Source organism: Thunnus maccoyii, chromosome 24 (genome assembly GCF_910596095.1).
Source record: "Thunnus maccoyii chromosome 24, fThuMac1.1, whole genome shotgun sequence".
In the NCBI taxonomy this organism is placed as follows: domain Eukaryota; kingdom Metazoa; phylum Chordata; class Actinopteri; order Scombriformes; family Scombridae; genus Thunnus; species Thunnus maccoyii.
Genome location: NC_056556.1, coordinates 15962947 through 15975190, shown reverse-complemented (window position 1 = coordinate 15975190; position 12244 = coordinate 15962947). Strand labels below are relative to the sequence as shown.

The 12244-nt window shown below is 38.3% G+C and overlaps 2 protein-coding genes across 4 annotated transcripts; one reads left to right on the top strand and one right to left on the bottom strand.

The window, feature by feature from the left end:
* Window positions 1–1910: 1910 nt before the first annotated feature.
* On the bottom strand, window positions 1911–5965 carry LOC121892158 (gap junction beta-2 protein-like). 3 transcript variants are annotated; one of them, XM_042405017.1, is made up of 8 exons: window positions 5800–5965; window positions 5603–5682; window positions 5452–5499; window positions 4663–4834; window positions 3314–3335; window positions 2853–3001; window positions 2550–2756; window positions 1911–2431 (listed from the first exon to the last, which is right to left on the bottom strand). In XM_042405017.1, the coding sequence occupies exons 1-8, from the start codon at window positions 5841–5843 to the stop codon at window positions 2368–2370; spliced, it is 786 nt and encodes a 261-aa protein (XP_042260951.1). In that variant the 5' UTR covers window positions 5844–5965; the 3' UTR covers window positions 1911–2367. The 3 variants fall into 3 exon arrangements, with proteins under 3 accessions (XP_042260951.1, XP_042260952.1, XP_042260953.1); XM_042405018.1 differs by lacking the exon at window positions 5800–5965 and having other exon boundaries at window positions 3314–3466; window positions 5603–5774; XM_042405019.1 differs by lacking the exons at window positions 3314–3335; window positions 5800–5965 and having other exon boundaries at window positions 5603–5774.
* A 3466-nt stretch (window positions 5966–9431) lies between these two features.
* Window positions 9432–12106, top strand: sap18 (Sin3A-associated protein). The gene is made up of 4 exons (XM_042405032.1): window positions 9432–9620; window positions 11287–11396; window positions 11581–11703; window positions 11785–12106. The coding sequence occupies exons 1-4, from the start codon at window positions 9549–9551 to the stop codon at window positions 11939–11941; spliced, it is 462 nt and encodes a 153-aa protein (XP_042260966.1). The 5' UTR covers window positions 9432–9548; the 3' UTR covers window positions 11942–12106.
* The last annotated feature ends 138 nt before the right edge of the window (window positions 12107–12244 follow it).

The following is a 12244-nucleotide window of genomic DNA, read 5'->3' as shown; positions in this document are numbered from 1 at the left end:
GCCACTGTCACACATTGGTGTCCCCGTGCATGGGGCGCACGAGGGGGGTTGTTAGGGGGGGGTCGCGGGGGAAGGTGTGTGTGTGTGTGTGTGTGTGTGTGTGTGTGTGTGTGTGTGTGGGCAGGGGCGACTCCACTCCATCACACCTCTGGCAAAAAGCCAAATTCAAACAATTTAAAATAGTTTTTAAACTTTAACACAAGAATTTTTCTTCGTATTATTTGCTGAGGAGTCCTTTTTTTATTATTAAAATGAATAGTATTATTACAGCTAGTAGTAGCAGTAGTAGTATTCGTAGTATTAGTAGTATTAGAAGTAACATTTAGTTGTTGGAGTGTAACCAGGCTACACATTGTGTTGGCTGTTTCAGATAAAAAACAAAGTCAAAATGTGGAAAAGTGAGCAAAAACATGTATTTCAATGAAATACAAATGACAAATAAATAAGAAAATCAGTATTGCATAAAAGTGAGTACTTCAGGCGCAAGTATATTTCTAAACAAGTAGCTTCCAAAGTTAGAAAAAAACTATTTAAATGCACTTTTCCCTTTTCAGCCCAGTACAGTACAGTGATTTAACAGCATGGTTGCTTGTTAAAAGAATGACTTCACCTCTTCACCAACATTTCTGTTGTAACTTAGTTTTGTCTCAGTCACTGTCCTTCAGAGGAAGGGAGGGAAGACTCATGGACCTGTCAGCGTTCTTGTAGTCACTGATGGTCACCAGCAGAGGTCAATACAGTATATCACTCGATGCATCTGTTGTAAATGAAAATGCATGTGTAGTCCTTATAAGGTCAACAGATGTATTTAACCCTAACCCAAAAAACTGAAACAAACTTTTTGTCAAATAGTTTAAAAGTCTTAAAATTGAAAAATAACATCAGTACTGTAAAAACTGAGGGGAAAAAAGGCCAAACACAACTTTCCCAACACTCAACACAGAAACATGAGGGTTTAACCAAAAAAATGTGTTTTTTAGAAATAAAGAGTAAAAGAAATCTGGACTATTCAGAGAAAGGAGAAATGCTTCCACATGGACATAATGTCATCAATGCTTCCACCTCATTCTTTCACTTACGTATTTATGATATTTGACTGCACATCTTATATGACATTCTTTTATATGCAGTAACTTTTTCTTACTCTATCACTCAGTCCTGAAAAGGAGGCGCTCCAGGTGTCTTCAAGCTTCTGAGGATAATTTGCTGTCCAGTAGTTATTCCCATCTGGATCCAGTCCTTTCATAATTGCAGAAAAATAGATTAATATCTCCTAAAATATAAACTTTTGGACAGAGCATAAACTGTGTATCTGTGTTTTAAGTAATCAAATAACTCAAGTATGTCCACACAGTATGATATTCTAATGTTGGTTGGTATACTGTGTAAACAAAATGATGATATGCTGATGTAAAGATTCTGTTGAGGTAAATATTCTACATGCAGGAGCTTGTAGTTTATCAAAAAAAAAAACTCCATCTGTAGGAATTCTTACAGATTAGGTTGATTTTCAAATAAATAGCTAAAGACAAATATTCTCTAAATAGACACTGTGAGTACATGTGGTTTAATGCATTGTATGGTTCTGTTAGGAGGCTTTTCTGTGTGATGCATGTGTCTGTAATTGTGCCACAAAGTTAGGAGTGACAATTCCTGTTTAGTTTTCCCAGACAAGAGTATTATTAGTATTACACAATTTTAAATGAAACAATCAGACTGTCACAGAATTAAGATAAAATGAACATTTATTTGTGTAAGTTAAGTGAAAAATTGTGAGAACATTTTTATTCAACTGTTATTTAATGAATATATGAAAAATAAAAAATATTAACAACTTTTGTTTGTGTGTGTGTGTGTGTGTGTGTGTGTGTGTGTGTGTGTGTGTGTGTGTGTGTGTGTAGCTGCTAGTGAGTCCTCACATTTTTTATGTTTCATGTTTTCTTCATGCCAGTAGATGGCATGATGGCTCTAAATCATAGCATTATTATAAATAGACTATGTGTCTTTTTTAGTTTTTTACATTAGAATACATTGTCTAACTAGATATCATATTACACAACTGCACTATCAACACAAGTTAAAAAAAAAAAGAAGTCATAATTGACATACAATCTGAAACAATGTCATGTAAAAATACAGTTTTGAGTTGTTGATACTGATTCCATCCTCTCCACCCCTTCAATGTTACACTTCAACAATTTGGGTATCATAGAAAATGTCCACTTTTTAATTATATTTACATAGTTTTGGGGTCATTCATGTGTTCTCCACTTGTGATCCTGCAGATTTAGCTTGTTTTAAGTCTTTGGAATATCTTCTTCATGTATCCATGTTGTCGCTGCTTCCTCAGGTTGAGACAAGCAACTTCTAGTTTGTCTTATTCTGCATCCTCTCTCTGCTGGATTTCCTCTCCCTCTGGCCACAGATACTCCTGAGAAAAGGAGATAATAACACAGATGAAGATATTGACAGTCATTTTGTAACATTGCTGAAATAATAATTGCTTGAATACTTTCTTAATTAATCGCCTGACTGATTAATACCTCTACCTGGTAATAGCCTTGGAAACAAGATAGGCAAGCTCAGCGATGTTCAGGACCATACAGATAGAAGAGGCGGTGGCCATGAAAACAGTGAAGATGGTTTTCTCGGTGGGGCGTGAGATGAAACAGTCCACCAGGTTAGGACACGGCCACTGGTCACACTGCACCAGCCGTGGCATCTGGAAACCATCGTACACCACATACAGAGCATACCTGGAGAGACAATCACAAATACTGTATGCAGATGGTATGATTATACCAAACCAGCAATATGGTAGATTCACAGGAAATCAGAATCACAGATCTTACATGAAGCCTCCCTCAAACAGCAGCCTGAACACCAGACTGCATGCATATGTCCACCAGAGAGCGCCAGCGATCGGGAGTCTCCGTCTCTTCAGAGTCTCCAGCTCTCCCTCCTGGCCCTTGTTGCTGAGGAAACCAGCTCTACCAGACGCCTGTCACACAGGATCACATAAACACACAAAACATGACCAGAAAAGAAACACAGGATCACAGAGGCATGACATGATTAAACAAGACAACACATGACAAGACATGACAGAATATGACATGACAAGATAAAGCAAGACCAAATATATGGAAGGCCAAACATGACATTTCTGAGAGGTTATTTGCTCAAATGACCTTCCATACATACCAGAAAAGAAGTGAAGTGATATGATGTGACGTGACAACATTATATGAAACATATGAATATGAAACATACATGCATACAAACAATATATGAAAATGAACAGCACGCACACCTGCAAGACCCTCTTCTTATCGCTATGGTTCCGATAGGCCACATACATGGCAACCAGGAGCGTCGGCGTGGAGACAAAGACAAGTTGGAGACACCAGAGACGGATGTGAGAGACAGGAAAGAATTGATCATAGCAGACGTTCTCACAGCCAGGCTGAAAGGAAGAGAGTGAGACTGAAAACCTGATCGCTGTTATTCGTCTTTGGAGCTGTTTCTAAACAAACTAACATGAACATGTCACCCAGCGCGGCGGTGTGACTCATTGACATGTTTTTAATAGTTTTTGGGTGACAGCAATATATCAGGCTTTGGATACACACACAATACTTGTTAGCAGCCAAACATGAGATTTGTAGACAATAAGAAAAATCACCAGACACATCCTTTAAGTCAGTTGCTTTAAAGATGCCGTCATTAGGTGATCTGAATGAGCTAAAATGAAGTGTAACAGTAGCACAAGTCATAAAGGGGAGTCAGTATTGTCGGTTACAGAGCAATATCTAGTAAGGCTGTAAAAGCAAAACTGCTGAGTGTATTGAAATGGGTAATAGGGGTGTGCCTGAACACAAATACATTATTCGGCAAAGCACAAATAGTGTTTTGTTTTGTTTTGTTTTTTTTACAAATATTTGTTTCATACAAATATTTCAAAAATTATTTGTTTTCAGGAAGAAAAAATGGTGTGCTGTTTCTGTGTTATGGGTGTATAAATAGGTAGAGGTCTGTCTGCAATGAGACGATGAGTAAAGTTTTAGCTCAGTAGTCACCACAGACGTCTATGATCTGGGAGGCTCCAGTTCGAGACCTGGTTTGGGGACCTCCTTCATAAGGTAGTTTATTCATAAACACTTAATGTAACACTTAAATTTTTCTAAAATTAAAAGCGTCATAAAAACAAAAACAGGATTTTTAAGCCTCTTTCCACTTTTATTCAACTACAAATACAAATAATTTTGCTGCCTCAACAAATACAAATACAAATACTGGGCTCTCTGCACATCCCTAATTCAAAAGTTACACAGTTGCACTTTAATGCTTTTATTAGCAAATATTTCTGCCATATAAGACTTTCACTTTCGGAGCTGTCAAAAACTATTAAGTAGTGACAGTACATTTAAGACTTGTAATTAATATTGGAATATATGCAGCATGATGCTCCAAAATCTATTCATTACTATATAGAAGGAATCTGAGCCTGAAGTTAATATCATGTACTGAGTTGTTGTATTCACATACAGGTAAATGTCATCATGATGTCATACCATCCTACATACCACGCAACAAGGAGACAAGACATGAACATAGATATACCATATTTTCATAAATGAGTTCACCGACTAGCTGCCTTACCTGTAATGTGTTACAGGTGAAGTCAGACTGCTCATCGCCCCAGACGCTCTCAGCAGCAACAACCAGCACCATGACCCGGAAAATAAACAGTACCGAGAGCCAGATTTTACCCAGGCTGGTGGAGTGACGGTTCGCCCCCACCAACTGAGTGTACAGAGCAGGCCAAGACATCCTGGAGAAACGGACACAGACATGAAAATGGGAATAACAATATTAAAATCACTGAAGTGACTTTTTGACAGTTCAAGCCTCTAGATACAGCGTCAGGTTTGGCTGCTTCCTTTGAGCCACACATTGACAGCGACACAGATGGAGAGTAAGAAGCACGGCAGTGGCAAAAGATGAAAGCAGAGACAAGCGATGAAACAAAAGAGAAGTTTGAAAGAGAAAGAGTATGAAAAGGAATGAAACTGAGAGGAGGAGGAGGAGAGAAGGCCCAGTGCCAGCATTCATGTGAACTGATGAACCTCTCTGCCCACTGTGGACTGTACTGAACCGAGCCCACTCACCTAAAACCACACTGAACACACTGTACAAACCCACACTACTACAGTCCTCACCGAGCCTCACCGTTCACCAGATCGATTGATTGATTAATTGATTCAATGATTATTTGAATGATGTGTACTGTGCTGATAAGATCACCTCTTTAGTTGTAAAATGTTTCACAAAAAGTGGAAAACATAAAACAGATGATTCAAATTTTATATTTTCTAAAATTACTTCTTATAAAAGTGATGTCAGACTTTATGTGATGACATTTCTTTATTAAAAAGGTATTTTTCTCACCTTGAGTCAGGTTGTTTGTAGGAAAATATTCCACATGGTCCTCTCCAGCTTGAAAACAAACACACAGCTCACTGTCACATCATTACTGGCAAAACTAGATGAAACAAGATGAAATGGAATCTGAAACTAATATAAGGATCAAAACACAAACCTGCAGCTCCTGCTTCCTTTGCATCAAATAAAAGATGCGCCTCTGCTGTCAAGTCAGCCAGAATGAAATATGATGACTTCCTGTGACGAGTTTCAAAGTAAAACCTCAGAGAGGAAGAAGCTACACAAAAAGTACAGACATAGAAACTGAGATGATACTTTGATAATAGAATCTGTGATGAGTACTGTGATGAGTACCTTGATAATGGGCCAAGATGGTGCAGGTGTGCATATAGGATCATGATGTCACACAGAGGCCAAAGATGGAGGTTTTATTATTGTTTTGTTTTGCTTCTGTTGTTTGTGCCGTGCCAAAAAGTTGAAATTAAAGAATAATTGCACAAAAAAAGAGAAAAACCATTCAGGGATATTGATTTAATTTCAATGCACAGTCACAGATGCGAAACCACCACTAATTATTGTCATGTAAGGATTTACAAAAAACTGCTGGGATTACTTTCACAAGAGCCTCTGCTAAAGATGAAAGTAGTCAAATATATTTATACATATTTATATATTTAGAAACTAATTCTTCATCCAATTAGGTGTGTAAAGGAGGGAACTGTCAGTCATAAACTGTACGGTCTAATTAAAAATGACTCCTGTCCTATAAAAAGAATTTACCCCCTTTGGAAATGCTCATGTTGTATTGAATCAAAGTAGATTTCATGTGGCTTTTTTGGAAGTGATCAACAGAGAAATCAAACACATTTCTGCAATCTAAATGACATACAGACGTGAATTACCCCCTTTAACATGACACACCTAAGTCATCACAGGTGCAGCCGATTAGTTTTAGAAGTCACGTAATTAGTAAAACAGAGATCACCTGTGTGCAGTCAAGAAGTGTCAGTTAACTGGACTGTAAATACATCTGTATATGGAAGGTCCGGTTATCGTGGCAAAACCTGCGGCATGAAGTCAAAGCAACACTCCAAGCTAAATAAATGCTGTTTTTTTGTTGATCAGTGTCAAAAAAACACATTAAATCTACTTTGATTTAATGTTGTGAAACAGTAAAACATGAAAACCTCCAAGGGGAGTGAATACTCTTTATGGGCACTGCAGTAGGGCACTTCTCAGGGGACTCACCTCACAAGAGGCAGATAAAAAAAGAAAGGTCAGAATCAAAGCAGCAGAGGCTGAGATGTTAGGCTCAAACTCCAACAAACACAAATGATCACATGAACTTTAATGTTGATGTAAAATTGGTGTCCAGGGTGATTGCACTAACAGAGGGCCTGTGCAGTCTCAAACTCAGAGGTTTGAAAGAACAAAGTTGCATTGTGGTGTAAATGTGTGTGTGTGTGTGTGTGTGTGAGTGTAACAGGACACAGGTAGAGAGTCAAAGTGACTTTTCAGAAGCAAAACATCACTTGGCAGCAGTGGGCCTGCAGGACAGTGCTGCTCTGTGTCCTGTTAATGACTGTGACTGTGAGCTTTTCCCACTGTTTGCTGAAGTGTGGGAGTAAAACCAACTTCCTCAGTTTACACTGTGGATTCTCACAAAAGTGAAGTGAAAACCTTTGAATAAACTGCAAAATGCACTATTCTGCATATTCTGTTTGAGATACAACTTGATATTTGTAGACAAACTGTGCACCAGTAGTATATGAGTGAAAAAGTATTCTGACTCTTGTGTAGGAACTATGATTTCATTACACATGTCTATTTATTTTCATGAGTAATGAAGCAAGGGCTGCTGGTAAGGACGGGTTCAGTTTTTCAAGTCTGTCCTAAAACAAGTCAGGAGCCCAAACGAACACTGACACGTGTTTTCCTTCCTGTAATCATTCATCCTTAATTAAGAGATCCCCTCACTTACAATGTAAGTAATGGGGAAATGTATTTAAAAGTTTATTTGAAGATAATATGAGACTTCAGCCGTCCAAATGAGTCAAATCAAGTCAATATCTGTCAACATCCTTCTTGTTTTTACGACCCTTCCACCGCAGCTCAACAGGGAAACACTGTCCGTTGAGACACAAAGAGTGAATTTTTTAGTAAAAAGACTGTAAGTGTGAAAGATATCCACTTAACTCGATGGACTCGGACTGCTGAAGCCTCATTTATGATTCAGATAAACTTTCAAATACATTTTAGCTCAAAACGAGGACTTGTAAGCACATTTGGAGATGTTATAATTGTCAGGAGGAATGATTACAGCAAGAAAAAGCTGTTTCAATGTTCATTTTGTCACCTGACTGTTATTTTAAGACAGACTTGAGAAATTGTGAACCCGTCCTTTAAATTTAGATTCTCCTCTGCATCACTGCATGTAACACGACCCTAGAAAATGAGCAGCGATGATTGCAAAGGGCGAGAAAACGTCCTGGGTTGACTTGAGACAGAGAGGGCGTCAGTGATTCTAATGGAGTCATTAGGGGAATAACAGCGACACTTATTCCTGATGCATATCAATGAATGGATATCAGTGTCAGGACCCGACTCAAAGAACCACTGTTTGATCTTTCGACCAGGACGGGGCTGGCAGATTGTTTCAAGCTGGTCTATGCCATCCATTCTGATGAGAGGTGGTGGTGGGGTGAACAGAGAGGGAGGGGGGGGGGGGGGCAACACAAAATGAATGAGTAGGGAGAAAGAGAGAGAGAGAGAGAGGTAAAATAGAGCTGATTGTTAGAGTAGCTCCTGATCAGCCAGCCAGCGGGAGAACAGAGGGGGCCAGTGTCAGGGTACACACACACAAAACACACACTGCAGACATTCAACACACACTGTACGACGCTCACATATATATGGTACACATGTTGGTCACACACACACACACACACTCTCACACACACAGACTGTAATGAGTGAGGGGGAGAGCAGCATGTGACTGAATAGCACGTCGCGGTTCTGTAGGTGGACTTGGCTGACTGATCCTGGATCAGCCACTCAAGTCTGTACGAGCACTGCAGGACGTTTTGGTGATTTCTGGAGTTTGCAGATTTTGCTGGGATGTTTCATCTCATTCCAGATGTAAAATCAGGACCACCAACATCTATAGCTACATAGTTTTAAAAGGGCAGAACATTCAAAAGGTTATGATATTAAAATAAATTACTAAAAATGAACCAGATATTGTTTTTTCAGGAAATGAAATGAAAATGTAAAGCAAAATATTTTAATGTTCCACTGTTTTTCATTTTAATCATTTGACTCTTGAAAGGGATTGAGACTTGATTTGATATTTACAAAACATAGTTTTGCTCTTGTACATTCATGCAGAAACAATAAAAAAGAAGACAGACAGGTTTTGCACAGTCATGAGGATTTTGAGGAATTTGCCTAACAGCAGATTTATGGCTCATTATGGCACACATTATTTGTGTGGCAGTTCCTGCTTTGAGGAACTGATGATCGCAGAGTTGTTTTTAATACATGAAAACATTGTAATTTTTCAAATATTTTCTGTTTGTACGAACAAAACAAGTCGTGACATGATGATAGCTCTCAAATCAGTATGTGACGGAGAACAGATGCAACAGAGCAGTGGGATTTGTCCTTTACAGTTGTTAAATGGTGAATTTCCCTTAGTGCTAAACTTTTTTTTGCAGATGATGAGAGCTTCTGCACAAGAGGAATAAATAAAACCTATGAGGAGATTGCAAGAGGCAGTCAATGAGGTAGTCCATTGAAACAGTTAGTTACATTAAAAAGGAAATTTCCATCATAGTTAGGTGGGTTATATTGATTAGTACGGGAAAGCAAAGAAATCAATGTATCAAATGATAAATACATTTCATTAGTAAATGAGTTGCTGTCTATGTGGAAAATAAATGCATGGTCACTCCGAAGCAGCAGGGGGCGATAAATGCCGCGAAGTCAGAGAAAAGGAAACGGAAACTGTCTCACTTTGTGCTGCAGCCTGTTACGATAAAATATCCAAGCAAGGTGGTGGAAGCTGCTACCTAAGTGCTTTCATACATTACTAAAAAATAACAATGGCTCTTGAGTCGCGGATCACACAGGAAGAAATTAAGAAGGAGCCAGAGAAGCCCATTGACCGAGAAAAGGTAGAGAGCGGGACGTTTTCCTCGCAGCCTGGTTTAACTCTGTTTACCTGTTAGCACGAAGCTAACCTGGTTTGCTAACAGCTTGCAGACTGATTTCTGTTTCTAGGAGGAACCCAGAAATGTTATTCGAAACACTGTTATCTCAGTTTTAGTGATTTCAGTTGTTTTTATGCAGCTGCTGTTGGTAATTTGCAGTTAACATGAAACAAAGGAACGACGTGAAGTAACGTTAGCTTAGTGCTAGCGAGCCAGCTAATCATCAATCAGTCAAACTTTATTTGTATAGCATCTTTCATACAGGTCGGTGCAATCAAATAGATTTAAAAGTTATAATAATAATAATAATAATAAATTTGAGTGAAATGAAAACTAAATAAAAGCTAGATAAAATAGATTAATAAACAAAACAAAGAAAAAAATACAATAATATTAATAATAAAGTAAGAGATCAAATAAAGCTTTGCAACATGAATGCAATAAAATAAGTGAGTAAATAAAGTAAATAATGTCTGTAAATCATTCTAAATCTAAAGCCAGAATGAAGAGGTAGGTTATAATCGTACTAGAAGCTACTCAGCATTTGGTAATTTGTTGCCATGAAATGAAGTTATTACTTAACTTAAAACGAAAGTTAGACTTAACAATCCTACCACAGTCTGCTGTATGAGCAAACTCTGTTGGAAAAGTGCAATTTTAATGTTTACATGTATATGAGTAGGTAAAGTCACAGAATGTAGCTGGTTGAAGTTGGTCTTTTTATGAAACTAAACCGTGTAAATTCGGCGTGTAAACAATTCAAAGCAGCACTTAGTTTCCAGTGCTGCTAGTCTCTAGTCTGTTATTTGCATCTCATGTGTTTATGTGGTTATTTCTTTTACTTAGATTTCATCTGCTTTATATGAGCTTATATCTTTTATCTGCATTTTACTTATTTATATATGAAATTATTTCTTTAACATTGCACTTGCATTTTCATTTGTTTTATGTATGGGCTCGGTGCAATATATTTGCAGTATATTTGCAATAAAAATATTAAATTGTAATTATTCGGTTTGGCCGCTAGATGGCAGTGAATGCTCAACACTCCACCACTGTCAAGCCTGATACCATAGCAAGTCAACAAGTAAAACATTAAAAATATGCAGTGTGGATGTATCTCATTTATTTGTATGTCTGCGTGTAAAAAGGCTTTCATGTTAGTGCGTTCTAATACTATAATACCACTGTACTTACAAATTATACATATTTATTTATGTGCTATACATTTCACTCGTTACTATATATCTGAACAGGCTGTATATCTACTATATGTCTATAAAGTAACATGTCACTGTTTTTACCATGTAATATTTATCTCAGCACTCTGTGCACTCTTCACTTCTTTGCACTATTTGTATCCTGTTCACAAACACTTTCACCTGTATATAGTCATTCCTTGTGTACGTTTCTGAAGATTGTTGTGTTATTTTGTACATTGAGAGCCACTAAACCAGAGTCAAATTCCTTGTATGTGTAAACATACTCGGCCAATAAAGATGATTCTGATGTTAACAGGATTGGATTTTAAAGCAACAATAAGATGCTGTTCAACATCTGTATTTGTTGCTGTTTGGTCTTGTTCATTTTTTCTCTATATTCTTGTGTTTGATGCTTATTTGTGCTGCAGACATGCCCCCTTCTGCTGCGAGTATTCACCACCAACAGTGGCCGACACCACAGAGCAGATGAATTTGCCCGTGGCAACGTTCCCTCTAGTGAACTGCAGATATACACATGGTGAGATCACCAACATTTCACTTTATTTCTTGGTTGTCTTTAGTATAAAGACATATATATTATAAGTGCTTGTAGAAGTAATATTTGATGTGAATGTAGGTTCTGATTCTGTGTGTGTGTGTGTGTGTGTGTGTGTGTGTGTGTGTGTGTGTGTGTGTGTGTGTGTGTGTGTGTGTGTGTTCAGGATGGATGCTACTCTGAAGGAGCTTACCAGCCTAGTGAAGGAAGTGTATCCAGAGGCCAGGAAAAAGGGGACCCACTTCAGCTTTGCCATCGTCTACCCCGACCCCCGGGGGAAAGTGTACAGGTTGGTACCACAGGACTGGTGAATGGACCGGTGAATGTGTGTGCACCACATATTTAAACATGTTCCTTTCTTCTCCTTCAGGTTGAAAGACATCGGCAGCACTATATCCGGCAGGAAGGGTGCCGACGACTCCATGACGCTGCAGTCTCAGCGCTTCCAGATTGGAGACTATCTAGATATCGCTATCACACCACCTAACAGAGCCCCGCCCCTTAGCACACGCATGAGGCCCTTTTAAACATACACACACACACACACCAACATACATACTTAAACCAACACATGTGAACTGAAGTTTGGTTTTGTTGTTAGTTTTTTTTTTTTTCTTATGCACCCTCTTTGATGGTTTTTGCCTCATTTTCTAAAACGTGAAGTGTAATAAAGTTGTCATTTTTTCCAATGATTCCGCCTCTTCCTGTGTATCATACTGTGTGAGATGGTTGTGGAAATTGATTCTTAATTTGTCACATTTTTTTCTGTGCATGGAGTAGCATTTATACTGGGGGGGAAGCTCGCCTTTTTTCAGGCTCAAGGCAGTCCC